At 39.5% G+C, this 14885-nt stretch overlaps 1 protein-coding gene across 1 annotated transcript; it reads right to left on the bottom strand.

Annotated features, from left to right (window-relative positions):
- Positions 1-219: 219 nt before the first annotated feature.
- LOC128759499 (monoacylglycerol lipase ABHD2-like) lies at positions 220-13378 on the bottom strand. Its single transcript, XM_053866505.1, has 11 exons — positions 13143-13378; positions 12323-12384; positions 11323-11538; positions 8262-8437; positions 7806-7973; positions 7003-7186; positions 6077-6169; positions 5581-5679; positions 5388-5457; positions 5213-5297; positions 220-2656 (listed from the first exon to the last, which is right to left on the bottom strand). The coding sequence occupies exons 3-11, from the start codon at positions 11529-11531 to the stop codon at positions 2448-2450; spliced, it is 1293 nt and encodes a 430-aa protein (XP_053722480.1). The 5' UTR covers positions 11532-11538; positions 12323-12384; positions 13143-13378; the 3' UTR covers positions 220-2447.
- Between the last annotated feature and the right edge of the window lie 1507 nt (positions 13379-14885).

Here is a 14885-nt window from a genome sequence, read left to right as displayed (position 1 = left end):
AGTATCATTCCTTGGCAGATAACCTTAACATTATGTGAACCTTCTTACTGCATAACAATCTCACCTCCCTCTGTTGAAATCCTTTAGATATCAGTTTGTGGGGGCGCTACAATAATATGTTGTGCTTGCTTAAAAGGTCAGTGAAGATTAAACACAGACTATCACCAAACAATAATTGTTCCATCTTCTAGGAAAAAAACAAATGGCTAAATAGCTTGTATAAAATAATTTATTTTGAAACACAATAACCATACACACTTTGATCACAAAAAATATCCCATTTAGTCATTTTGTGAAACTCACTAAATAATTGCCACGACCATGACCTTTATCATCATCAGGAGATTGTAAACAAAATTGAACGGCGTTTTACTTTGCAGGAGAACAAAACAGGTTACCTTAATAATTCCATCACAGTCTGTCCTTTGGTGGCTTAACTTCAAGTATCCAAACAATTTTTTTAAGCACCTGAGGAAAGGGCATCAAGACCATGAATGAAGCAGATCAAAATTTCCATCAACTGCTTAGTAAAGAGTTGAACTTCGTTTGCCATCAGGCCGTGGTCAGGACCCAGCTTTTTCTATCTGCTAACCACCTTTGCGCAGATCCTACCGCTCCACACCAAGAACACGCTGTTGTTTCGGGCAAAACAAGATGGTCATAATGTTATGACGTACTGTTGCATGTATTTCAAATCACACAAAATGACAAAAGACTCCCTCTTGTTGGTTATTGTCTTCAAATTTCTGAATAAACATATACATATATATCTGTACATTTATATACCTTTACATCAAATAAGGTGAAGAAGTTTTGGTTTGGTCAATCAGAGGTGATGATGCACACACATTTTCTCATCATGAACACTCACACTCTGATACAGAAACATAGTAAAAAACAAAAACAAAAAAACAACAACATATTACATCCAAATCTGCATTTCTGTGCAAAGGTTAGAGATTCTTTAACAACCAATGATAGACATTTGTGCTGGTGTCAATGTCAATGTTTTTGCATTTTTTTAAAGACACATCCAAGAACAGCAGATGCTTATGGGCTTCACATGTGAGTCATGTGACTGAGCAGGGGTTGAAAATGAGTTAGCGAGTTTAAATCAGGCAGCAGCGAACAAATATTTAATGAGACCAGACACAGATGGGGTCGAGCAAGGTCTCATATATTGTTGAGTGCATTGGTAATCTGACCCCGTAGCTGAATAACTATGTTTTGGGGATGAGTTTGAGGGATAATATTTCCAGTGGAAAAGGACAAACTAACATTGAAGCACGGAAGAGGAACACGGCTGAGTTGCTGTGGTGTAATTTCATTTCTCATCTGTGGCCCATTATGACCAGCATTGGTACCTGCATATGTGATTATCAATGACATAAATATATTGATGTCATCAAAAGCTATGATATGTTCGTACAGCTACCAGCCAACAGGTCAAGCAGCTGAGTTACAGCGAAGTACTGACTGATGTTACACAACTGCATATTGCTTCTTCTTTTCACAGTGGTGAATCCCGAATGAGAGACATGGAGGCTGCCTCACCCAGCACTTCCACTCTGGTCTCAGGCAGCACGTCATCTGTCCAGAGAACAATGACACTTTCTGTTGTTTTGATGCTAGACAATAGCTATGCTCAACTTGATGACGACCAAGTTAACCTGAACCAAAACCCATTGATACAGATAAAGTCTGATGTTTTCATAATGATATGATGATGGAATTAAAATGCAGCCTGACAGCGCACTGAGCCGATGGCAAAGCAATACGAAACACATTTGGTCGACAAATAAGAGAAAGAGCATGTGGCGTAAAGTGCACTGAATAAAAGTGACAGAATGTGAGCATGTGCATGGGTCCATCTTGGCTTGATCCCTCTCTAGAGTTATGCTTTTAACTGAGTGAAAAACCTTCCACAATTCGATATCTTTGTTCATGTTTTAACACACAACTTTCACCTCCAAGTGAAAGGGGTGAATCTATTTTTGTTTTACCGATCAAACATTCACCAACGGTCTCACACACTCACAGACACATACTACGAAGAAATTGTGTTTGTTAAGACAGCAGAGTTTTCCATATGGCCTTGGCGGTGATGAAGTTTGAGCTAGGTTCAGGTGCACGCAGCGTTATTCAGTTGTGCTGTTACAAACTCTACCTCTCACTTACAGTTTAACACCTCCATTGGGCAACACATCTGCTGAGCTAAGAGGTGTTTCTGCTCTACAAGGTAACAAAAGAAGGCAGTTTTATTTAATAGTTTCATCTAAATCTATGTGTTGGGTGACGATGAATATACCAGGGGGTATGGAGAGGAGGTTAACCTTGAGCAGCACCGCAGGAGAAGGCAGAAGAGAAAAACAGTTTGGTTCAGGAGTCTCCTCGGTGCTGGGTCAGTGTCACGTGACCGACACGTGGAAAAGACACAAATGCCACATTTAATCTTTCTCATCTCCACAAGAGCTGTCACTCAGACTGTCACTTTGGCACTTTGGTTTCTGTTTCTCCCACTGGCACAAGGCATTGGCATATCCTACGATCACCTTGTCCATCCAGGTGAGAGGTTTGGGAAAGAGCACGGCACCCTTGAAGAAGCCCAGGTGTCCCCCGTGTAGCGTCAAGGCAAAGATCACATTCGGCTTCTTTGCTGGAAGGAAAATGAGAACAATAATGTGAGTCGAGCATGGAAGCTAACCTACAGTTTAGGGTTCCCTTTAAAGCACATGTGGGGGACTTCATTTCCCACAAAGACCACACTGGCTACATAGAATGTTGGCAAAGCTTACTGCAAAGTGTAGTGTTTTAGAATCCTTTAATTATACGTGGGCAAAAATGGAAACAAAAAATTCTATACGACATGAAAAATATCCTATAAATATCCTATAAATGGAAAAACTTAATTAATTTAAAATGTCAAAGTCACTTTGGGGCATAGGACTTATTGATGGGAATAAATGCAACTAAAAAAAACTCCTACAGTTCTGATAACACACTTCCTCATTCAATATTTTATAGCTATGCAACACACAATATAGTAAAAAAGCAGGGTAAGAAAGAAAGATTGCTGGAAAGATTTCAATGAGCAATATAACAAGAGGAAAGTATATCAAGAGCATGTGGTGTAGATACACTTTACAAGAGAAAAGTCAACCTTGAAAATGTTAGGACACAAAACAAATGCCACACTAATGTCACATGGACCTCACGAGGACAAGATAGTTTCACTGTCAGGGCAACTCTGCCTAGGTTTCACATGAGCTGTAATTATTTACACAGGCACAGATCAGTGAAGTTAAGATGATGAGTACATGCCTTGGCAGGAACAACATTCACTTATTCACTATTAGTCTGTGCAGAATCTTATGTTAACAAACTCTCTTTCAAAGATCCCTAGAGGCTTTGTAAGTGGCTGAATTGAAAACAACATGATGTCATTTTCAGACATTCAGCTCCACACTTAGGTGCCTTCACATCCACAAATGCACAAATGTAAAAGCTGAAGTGGTCTGGCCTGCATCCAATCTGGGTTAGTGGGAGAGTCTGCTACGGTCCACTGATCATTAAAATCCCACAGGCCTTTCACGAATGTGAACCATTCTTAACAGCTGCTAAGCTGGAGCAGGTCCATTCAGGGCGTGACCGGCCCAGACACCACGGGGAGCAAACCAGTCCACAGGACGGACACCAAAAGCAGTACCAACCAACAACCTAAATTTGAAATATGAATAACCAATAATAATGACATCCAACTCCCAGTCTTTCGAAATGGATTTCAAATAACACATTTAACCCCCAGCTATTGAGCAGAAAATTAAGTTCATAATGACAATCCTATGGATTTGAAATGCACATTTAAAATTACGTGGTCCACCATTTATCCTGTACAGACGATTCAAACGAGAAGGCAGAGAGGGCAGAGCAGCTGGGCTTTGTGAAAGAAGTCCTGGTCGGTTTAAAAAAATATTGTTAAAGCATTTTTCAAAATTTGGTTAAAGCAATGCAAGACCAATTTTTATGTCAATGCTTTTTGTCTGTCTGTCTATCTATCTATCTTACAGTACATTGGAAGACATTTGGGCTTATCAGTTGGCAGAAAAACTGAGCCATAGAAGGTCAGGAGAGAAAGTCTGCCTCTGAAAGATGTCCAAAGTCCAAATTCATTATCTAACTTTTCTTCATGTCAGAGTTTACGCTAGAGTTCAAGTCCTAAAATCCAGCTGTTTTTTTCCCCCCATTTAATCTGTTATTGTCAGAGAGTAATGTTAAACAACAGCAAGATACGGGCCATTCAAGTAATGGTCAAAGGTTTAAACATTCTATAGATAGAATTCCTGAGATAAAAATACTTCAGTGTAGTTCCAGAAACAACTTGTCCGTATTAGTCCTCTAAATCTGAGCTAATTTGAGAGCTGCCGCTGCAGTTCTGTGTGCTCCTTTCCTGTTGACAGTCTGAGTCACTGTTCTTTCCAGGCGAAGGGTCAGTTCATCAGCAAAGTGTTGCACTTTTGGGACGAATGCAAGACAGTCTCTAATCCAAGACCCAAACAATTCCATGCCAGGAATTGGAATCAGGTCAACAAGTTTAAATATAGGACAGGAAGAGATGGACATCTGAAACAGAACTCAGGCTTGGTAGAATGGGTAATTTACAGGGCTCCTTTTGATGCAATCTTTGTCATGCTGAATGGTATCAGAATTGATTACAAGCAGTGTAGTCATTCATGTAGTCAGGTCCTGTGACATCAGTACAGAAGGCGAACATTTGTTTGAACAGAAAGAGAATTCGAAAATCATAATTTTCCAACAGGGGCAACACAGTGGCGCAATGATTATCACTGATGCCTCTTAGCACAAACCTTCCGGATTCGAAATGGGTGGAGTTAAGGGGGACTGGACAAGGACTAGACAGGACTAAGCACTGGTTAACTGACAATGTATGTACGTTTTTCATCAGTTGAGATGACTCCTCAAGTGGAGATGTGATTGAATACTTGCTACGATTGGAAGTAACAGCACGACTGAACTTTCATCAGTTTTCCTGAGGGTCACAGCCTCGCTTGTACTCTGAACACAGTATGTACTGTAACTGACTGCTCTCTGCGCTTTCCCAGGACAACAAACCACTGAGGTTTTCCTACAAATAACATGCATGAATTTCTAGAAAAACTTGTCAGGTGAAAACACAAAGTTCAGTTTCTGTTACCTGCTAGTGTGCGAGGGATGTTCAGCAGTGAGTCATGAACCAGAGGATCATCAGCAGAGTTCACAAGCAGCAGTGGTACATTTACCTACAAAAAAAATACAAACACATCAATAAAACCAGAACAAGAGATTTCTTTTGCAAAAAACTCCCTCCCCCCAAAAGATTCTGCCCTTACGTTGTGAATATAGTGAACACAACTTTCTTTTTCATAGTATTCTTTCAAAGAGCTGTGGCCATGGAATTTCCTGTGGGAACAAAAAGCATTTTTGGCACGCAACTCTCAAAAGACACACCAGTTTTAGTTCAGCCAGCAAAGACTAATATTTACAGTTCTAGCATAATGTGTACGGCGACATTGCATTATATACCTCATGATGGTGTCATCGATCTGCATGAGGGATGTTGCTGTGTAGAGGCGACTGAGCTCCGTGTCGATTAGTCTAGCTGAGTTTCCGAAGAGACTGTGCCTGAAAAGGAAAACATATTTAGATACAATGTTTACCAGTATTAACCTTGGAGAACATAAACACAAATCTTGCCACAAACAATATTTTTCCGGAGCAATCAGAAATGCAAAGCCTCTGAAATATTTATGTCATTTTTTCAAAGGAGCTGCCTGGCAGGGATGACATGAATAATAAACTATGATTCACTTCATCAATTCCCTGGTGAAGAAATTCAGAGCCACCGGCAGTCATTTAAATCAGAGCACGGCTCACAGACTCTAAAACTGGAAGGCTGACACCAGACTCATGACACACCCAAAATGAAAATGCACCGAGTCACTGACACATTACTTGTTTGTTGGGTCAAGATGGAGTTGCACACTTCACTTAATGTAGAGCTATTAGTTGGGTGTGATACCTGTGTGACAGGATTATCTTCTTCATGTTGTCAGCCATGAGGAAGTTATAGAAGCGTCTGAAATGGTCCCATTGCAAGAAGGTCTCCTGAGCCCTGAAGTAAAAACACACAGGACATTGGTCACTCCAAACAACACCATCCTGTTTATTTCTCTGTACAAAGCGTACCACAGAATTTTTACTATCGCCATTTGCAAAGAGGATTACCAATCCATGCAGAGATGAAGGTGCAAGGGTACTTTTACTTGCAAATTTACTTCATTCATCCTAAACATACTAAAAGCATCAAGGTCCTTGAGTAGCTAATCCCTCACCCTCATTATCAACCATGGGGAGAAAGGATCGTAAAGAACATATTTCTGTCAGTAGCTTTGTACTTTATATTTTGAGGATTATTCACATAAATAATGAGTATTTTTTTAAGGATTCACTGTAGTCAACATAACATGGATAACATTGTGTTCAAAGTTGGATTTTACAAAGTAAAAATCGTGACTGTCAATGTTCCTGAACACCTGACAAACATTCTCTCCTGTCTGTCAGGACTCTGGTAACAGTTGCTTTGTAGTGGCACCAGTGGAAGAAAAAAACATCTTCTGTCTAGTTGCTAGTCTGCAACAGCACAACAAAACTATCTGTCTTATCCCAGAAGAGGGTTGAACTGTCTTTGCATAACATCTCAACAGACCAAACAGCAGCATCAAAACACACAGCCATAGCTCACACAAACGTCTAGACTGGCAGATGGAGTCAGTCTTAGCGCATGGCTTTATCTAAAAAATAAATAAATGAAATGAATGTATAACAGTGTGAGAAAATGTGACCATTAATGAACAAACCAGAAACCAGAACTCAAGATTAAGTTCAAAGTTCCAAAACATCTTGGTGCGCGAGTATTTATAATGGAGTGTTGACAAAGCAACTCACCTCAGGGCGCTGTACCCTTGACAGACGCTGACACAACACAGCACTCTCTCCTGGTTGATCATGTTCTCACCCAGGAACTTACAGACAATGTTCCCGCCCAGACTAAAGCCGACCACAATCAGCTTTGTCTGAGGATACATTCGCTTGATGTACCCAACCATGGCTCCGAACTCCCATGTGCACCCTGAAAGGACGAAGGTGCAGGGTTACAAATCGATAAATGAAACCCTAACATAGATCACAGAGGTCTATGGCCAGCCATTCTGAAGGTGCCTTTTGTCTATTCTATTCTTACAATTTTTTTGAATAGTTAAATCACCACCAGTTAACACCATACCAAAACAGAGAAGGGACCAAGTGTTTGTTATCATCAACAGTTTTGTTGGACAGAAAAAATTAATTCATTAACATGACACGCTCTGAATTCAAACACCACAACACGGAACTATCAACATGACCATTTCTTCATACAACGTAGAGAATCTTAATGACGCCTGCAACCTTCCCGGTGACTTTGCACAATTCCTCCTCTTTTATTTCTTCACATAACAGGCAAAATGTAATTCTAATCTATTCTGCCTGGTCTGCTCACCCGAGCTCACTCGGTGACCCCAAAATATCCTGCACAAACATTTCAGCTTACCCGCTATAAAATCAACAATGAACAATTTTGAGAGAATATTTAAAATATAGCCTATATATTCTTTGAACGTTAGCCAAATTTCTGTATACTCTTAACTACTAATATTCACTCTGTGAGTTTAACGATTGTTTTTTTTAAATTCTCGTGTTGTTGCTCTCACCGTAGGTAAACATCCGTGGAGATGTGAGCTCAATATTTGGTAGCGCTCCCAGGTGGTTGAGCACAGCGCAGCGGTAACCATCCTTCTGGGCATAATCCACAAATGTCCTGACGTAATGCTTCTCACTATGGTTACCAATCCCAGGGCATATCACCATGGTGATGTCATCTGTAGAAATGAATTAGTGATTCACTGCATGAATGTGATACATGGAGTCACAGATGGGATTGTACCGAGTAGCTCTTCCATATCCAATAATCTTGTCAGATAAGATGTTACAAAAGTCGGAAAAATAGCTACTTTTCAATTATCAAATCCATTTATATTATAACCCTGCTTTTGCAACTACACACAGAGAAGAAGGGAAAATGATCGGTTTTTCTTCCATTCACAGGGCACCGTCATCATTGGGGATCTACCATAAAACCAAAAAGGACCATTTGTTTAAGACCTCACCTCCAGTTCGATGGTCTCCCAACGCTTCAAATAGGTCAAACGTTGCAGTCGCCCCATCAGGCATTGGTAAGTATTTCCTGACTCCGCAGGGATTTGGAGAGCTCACCCTGCCAAGCTTCCCATACAGCGCCGTCTGTAGGTGACCACTCTTGCCCCACAACAGTGGGGGAATGTACCTGAAAGAAAAATAAGGAAACAGACCTCTTTATGAGACAATTTAACAGCCTTCATCAATTAGTTTAATAATTTGACTTTAATATTTTAGTTTTCAATTTTTGTTTAATTTACCACAGAAGATCAGTCATATGAAAAAATGTCACTCTGGCCATTCTTGTACACATTCTTGTTATGGATTTACACGGAGGAATAAATACAAGATATTTGCGGTCAAACTATGTGCTCAACAGGTGCAAAAGTTTAAGTGAGTGGAACTCATAGAAAGGTCACACAAGAGGAGTTCGGGTCACATTCCTCCGCACTTACAAAGAGGATGAACTCTCCAGAAAACTCATAACATGTTTGAAACAGAGCTCCACTTCCACACCAGACTACTTTTCATTTTATTTACTTCATTTTTTTATTCCATTTCACCATGCTCCTTAGAAACCACAATCACAATCATGTTCACAGATTTTCCTTCAGAAATAATGTAGTAAAATGAATTGTATGCAAATGCTGGCAATGAAGAGAACTCATGAGAACATTTCCAGAATGTTCCAATATGTTGGTCTTCACTAGATACGTTGGACAACTCCAATTCTAGTTTCTGTAAATACTGTTCCATTACATAAGAAAAATAGTGTTCCTCACTTTTCATTTGTCATTACAAAGAAAACAGTTCCGATTCTTTTTACTGTGTCCCAGTCAGTGTTAATACATATCCAGCAAGCCAGACTGGTCTCTACAATCATGGACGTCAACAGGAAAGGCTTGTTTTAACATCTGCTGTAAGCTCCTGAATAAGTTCAGTCCATCGTGTCCAACGTGCTGTTCTGTGGTATGCCAGAGGGCGTAGGGCCAAGAAGGACAAAACATGAGCAACGAACTGATCTGGAGAGCAGGTCAGTTGGTCGGTCAGGTTTTTATGAGCTTTGCATGTATCAACTTGGAATTCAATGTTGTAGAAAGTATAGAGTACTTTTTTTAGACTGATTTCTTTCAATATTTCATACATAATATACATAATACATACATAATACATTACTGCTCATTTCTAATGCAAAAAGCAAAATTAACTGAAAGACGCAAACGTTCATTCATTGTCTACTGCATTTTTCCCTTTATGTGGTCATAATCGTAACAGTAGGGGGCTGTAAATGAGATAAACGGGACCAGCAGATCAGGACTATTCTAAAGGGCAGATGATGTGTACACATGGGTGCGCCTTTCCACAGCAAACAACACCGTAATTTGCAGATTAGAGTAAAGGGTTCCATTACAACAGTTGCACAAGATCTTTTACATAGCTCTGACGGTTTTCTCGTCTCTTTCAACCAACGTGTCGGAAAAACATACTATTACATAACTGCCAAAAACTGGCAAACTGCGCGTCATCTCGCGATGGAGTCATTTCTGGCATTCAGTTTCAACATTCTGACAGTTAACCTTGGTTTTAGAGTCAAGTAAAATAAAATAACTAAGTGAAATAAGGGGGAGAAAAAAAACTATTTTAGTTGAGTTGAGCCACGCAACTAGATTATACCACCTTGTCTCTGAGCTCATTGACTTAACATACATAATTCATAATCCAAAGCTGGCAGGACTACATTATGCATCAAGTGTATCCTTTTTTGCAGTGATTAGGGAAACTACACAAGCAACAACAACCAGGGCAGCATGAAATCTGGGTATTTAAATAAGCCCTGTGTGTTTCTTTGGAGAGACACACTCAATACAAACTGCAGTGGAAATCAAAATGTGCCTTATAAAGTGCTGTGCATGTTGTTTTACCAGTCCCTTCACATAACATCAAGAACAAATCCCAACTTGACACAAATGTCACTGCCTACTGGCACATTATATCAATCCCCTTGTTCTACACTGCATTTGGCTGAACAGAATAAATACATCACAATGCTGTATATTCATGCATACGTTAAACAAAGTAATTCTTGACATTATTTTTTATAATGTGAGGTTCATAACCTGAAGAAGAACAACATATATTAACCATAATTTGATTATATTGGCTCAAGTTAATACAAAAAAGGGTTAAAGCTCCATCCTTAAATTTGCTTATTTTCCCAAACACAGCTAGACACTTCACACTGTTCCTCCACGTCTCACTGTGTCATTGATCTCTGTTATACAACACCACTGGATGTCATTATGGGTGAAAAACGTGACTCTCCAATAACAATTACACATTCCTAGACCAAGAAAACAAGTTCCTGGGAATTCAAGTTAAGAGTCTTAACAACGGCACTATTATATCATATTTGAAGCTCATTGGTTATAGATATGGACATTTGGCAGGAAACCACAAAAGAGTCGCCAAGATAAACTGAACTGTTGCCTTGTTATTTACTCGCATCGCAGCTGAGAGGCAAAGAGCTCAGCAACAATCGGTTATATAAGCAGACAAGACGCGAAGCCTCCAGAGTCTTTCAGTATATGAGAGCCAAAATAAACAGAACCACCATGGGCTGATTTAAAATTCTGACATAGCAAAATTCTACCTTTTTTTTTAAACCCATGATTACCACATATTTCTTGAAGTATCACCAGAACAACCTTTTTACAAATGCCTCCCTCTAACCCACAGTATTTCAAATTAAAGCACAATGTCACCCGGAGGGTAGGAGTAGCATAATTAGACATATTAAATATTAATGTGAACAAGCCTGTTCCAGTACTGCAAGCTTTAGCATGTTTAAATACTGCAAAATCTACTCAGAAATAGAGCAGGTGTTTTGATTCTCCGGGTTAGCCATCTGGACAATGATGGTTGCAGGGAACCAAGGGGGCTGCAAACAAATCTCTCCCTATTCAAGGTGCCCAATGGGCTCTGTATCACCATGGCAACAAAATAATTGACATTACCGCTGCCAACAAAACTCACTCTTTGGTCAGTGGATGACAGGACTTCAGCAGGAAGCGGTTGAGGGCTGTGTCTTGGTAGGTGAGGTCAGGAGGCGCAGTGGGGCTCTTGAGGTTTAGACAACGCACAATGATGTAGAGCACCGTGGCAACGGCTGCAAGCTTCATGCCATCGAACATTGCTGGCAGCTCAGGAGAGATGGGGGTCACATCTGATTCATGGGTGGCCATGGTTACTCTGAAAAGACAAGAAAATGGCAAGAAATTACGAATGGTTGATGCAATAGTAAACTGGAAAGTAGTCTTATAAGGCAAAGAATGTGACAACCTCATGAAACTCATCATCATCATAATAATCAAGGCATAGGGTGGTCATTTTATAGAATCTGAAATATACAACATGTTTTGAGTAATTTCACACTTTTTAGTTAACTACATAATTCCATGGGTGTTCACTCATAGCTTGGATGCCTTCAGCAAGAATCTACAATGCAAAATCATGAAAAGAAAGACTCACTCAATTTCAACAGTCGTGTACATCATCAATAAAAAAGTATTTTGAATTACAGTTATAAGCTGCCCAAGCATTAATTGACGATAGCAATAGCATTCATACACAGCAAGTTCTCTCTTCCACTGAGAGAAAACACTCCAGGGACATAGTTTAACTAATGTGCTGGTTTATTTATAATAAAAATAAACAACCCACAAATAGACTCATATATAGACTTTAATATCAAAACATAACTGAATAGGCCATAAAAGTCCATGTTGACAAAGAAAAAAAAGGGAAGATGACATGAGGGACTTCACATGATTAAATAACTGATGACTGCAGTGTAACTTCCTTAAAATAGCTGCCCTATGCATGATAAAATTGAAAAATAAAACCACACAGCACCAACTTCAGAGCATATTAAAATGTCTCTAAAATATCTAATTAATTTAATTACAGATTAAATATGAATTTAATTAATATCATTTGGATCAAATATTGGCATAAGTAAATATTGACTACTTACGTGTCTCGTTGTCACAAATCACCCCAAAAAATCTGGAAATAAGTCACAGTGATTGGTCCAATCTGAGGGGAGAATAACAACCAGAGAGTCATGTTTTTATGTTAAACTTCTAGGACATCGCAGCTGAACTCAACCCAAGAATGCGAACGCGACAATGTAATGACAGGCATCAGCACAGTACAAGTTACACAGTTAACACAGGAAACACAATATGTTGCAATACTACAACGCAATATGCCTTGTTTGTAATCAAACACACTGTGATGGAATAAAAGACACTGGACATACTGAAAATGTTTTTATAAGGTGCAATTAGAGATGCTCATCCTCGTCAATGTTGCCACAAATTAAACAGAATATTACAAGCAGCAGGCAACACCTGTTACAGAATTTATATTTGCTCAACATTTTAACAGTGCTAGGCGGTTTGGTTCCCAAGAAAAATGGTCAGTTGTCAATTGTCACCGCATAAATTACTATACATGATTTTTTTTAAATGGCTGCCAATATCCAAATGCTCTTCTTTGTCAAGAATGAATGATAGTGAATAGACAGATAAGATAGTGAATACCATTAGGCGATTTCATTACTTGGCCAACCCACATCCCCCATTACCCGCATCACGTAAGACCTACTAACCAGAAAAGCATCTCGTCAGTTGAACCACCCCGTAGATTATTACTCATGACGTTAACTGCGTTTATCATTTGCATTGCCAATACTGTATCTTAGAGGGATTTCATCCCCGTGTGTTTGCCATTTAATGTCATCGATGTAGCAGCGGGACTACTAAAATCAGAAACATTGTTAGCTCACTTACCACGACCCTGGATGGTAAATCAATATTCAATAAATAGGTCTCTGTTCCGCGGATGCGACGGGGCTGTGTGGACGCCCGTGGCGTTCAACTCGTTTTCTCGGTGATCCGCTAAAGCATAGCTGCCTTGTGTGTTTAGAGAGACGCCCTCTGACTCCCAGTTGAAGCTAACCACATTAGCCACATGAGCTAACGGCAGCGGTTGACAGCTTCCAGTCACATCCGAGAACAATGTGGAATTTGCATAGTCGCTCCCTCATTGGCTGAAAATATCATGACGCAATAAACCTCCCTTCCTGCAACACAATGAAAAAATACCTTTATTATTACAATAATAATGACGCTTTGTACGAGAAATTAAATTCAACTGTATTGATTTAATGTATCTACACGGTTACTAACATTCTTTTTTATGTTCAGAGAACTACGGTTTTCTCCTAGTATCTCATCAAGATTACTGAATCGTTACTAGAGGTGTTAGGTAATTCAAAAGTCGTAAAAAGTGATTAGATATTCCAACTAAGTATTGCTGATGTGAGGCGTGACAGGAACGTGAGTTGTTACGTAATGTTGGGACGTTTGCGATTTTGTTGTAGTACTGAGGAGCACCTGCAGAGGGTGCATTGGTACTTATGGAACCCAGTGTTAAAGACAAATATTCAGCATATGTCGATACAGCATTCGGTTCTCTATTTTCTTATCGAACACCGAAAATAGCACTGGAGGTTAATTGCGTTTTATATTCTTGAAATATTTAGGTCAACATGGCATTGTGGGTCAAGTTCAGGCAATGTTTTTGTTAAATTTAAGGACATGTTAGTAGATTTATATTGAGCTTTCAGATGGCAACTATACGGTGCAGCGGTGAGGTCATTTCGGGTCATGTTCGCGTTGATCATTGTGCTTACTGTCTGAAGACGATGCGCGGCACCATACCGCCGTCATCTGGCAAGAAGCGCGAAAGACAAGTCAAGGCCGAATAAAACCACCCCAACCAAAAATACAGAATCATCTTGGCTCAAAACATCATCACCACTTCTGACATTGCAAGCAATAAAGAACCTTTGTTACAAAGCCTCCATGCATTGCTTGAATTAATTAATTTTACACTGTGACAAGCTATATCAAGGACAGGAAATGCGATTTCCAGCATATATATATATATATATATATCCTCGTAACTATGGCATTGATTGCAAGACACACTCCCCACCTTCGGACCCAGGTGGCTCTTATCGGGACCAGCTCCAGGAAAAGATGGTACTTTCCAGCCACCGCCGTCTGACCTTGGATCCGCCAACAAGTGCATGTCACCAGTGTCTGCTTCACTCCCGCCATTGTACTCCAACTTCTAACTTCTCATGCACACTCAACCACACTCTCCTCCCGTACTTCCTCACTCACTCAGCTTTCCTGTGTTATTCTGTGAGTACCTTCTTTATTAGTAGCACAAGCAACTCCAACAATATTGATATTGTGTAATAAATGCCCAACTCCCATTAATTATATATCTATATATATACTGCTCAAAAAAATAAAGGGAACACTAAAGTAACATGTTGTACATCTGAATGAGTGAAATATTTGTATTAAATACTTTGTTCTTTCCATAGTTGAATGTGCTGACAACAAAATCACACAAAAATTATCAATGAAAATCATTTGTATCAACCCATGGAGGTCTCGATTTGGAGTTATACTGAAAATTAAAGTGATGTAAAAATTAATTTGATGTAATGTCCTTTA

The sequence above is a fragment of the Synchiropus splendidus genome, chromosome 5 (genome assembly GCF_027744825.2).
Source record: "Synchiropus splendidus isolate RoL2022-P1 chromosome 5, RoL_Sspl_1.0, whole genome shotgun sequence".
NCBI classification, from domain to species: domain Eukaryota; kingdom Metazoa; phylum Chordata; class Actinopteri; order Syngnathiformes; family Callionymidae; genus Synchiropus; species Synchiropus splendidus.
This window is presented reverse-complemented; position numbering and strand designations above follow the sequence as displayed.

What these genes read in the sequence shown, in the direction of transcription:
- LOC128759499 (XM_053866505.1), bottom strand. Translation starts at nt 11,531, where the DNA reads ATGGCCACCCATGAATCAGATGTGACCCCCATCTCTCCTGAGCTGCCA. An exon ending in GGGAGACCATCGAACTGGAG is followed by an intron (nt 7,974 to 8,261) that starts GTGAGGTCTTAA and finishes TCATTTCTACAG; the next exon opens with ATGACATCACCATGGTGATA. An exon ending in ATCGATGACACCATCATGAG is followed by an intron (nt 5,458 to 5,580) that starts GTATATAATGCA and finishes TTGTTCCCACAG; the next exon opens with GAAATTCCATGGCCACAGCT.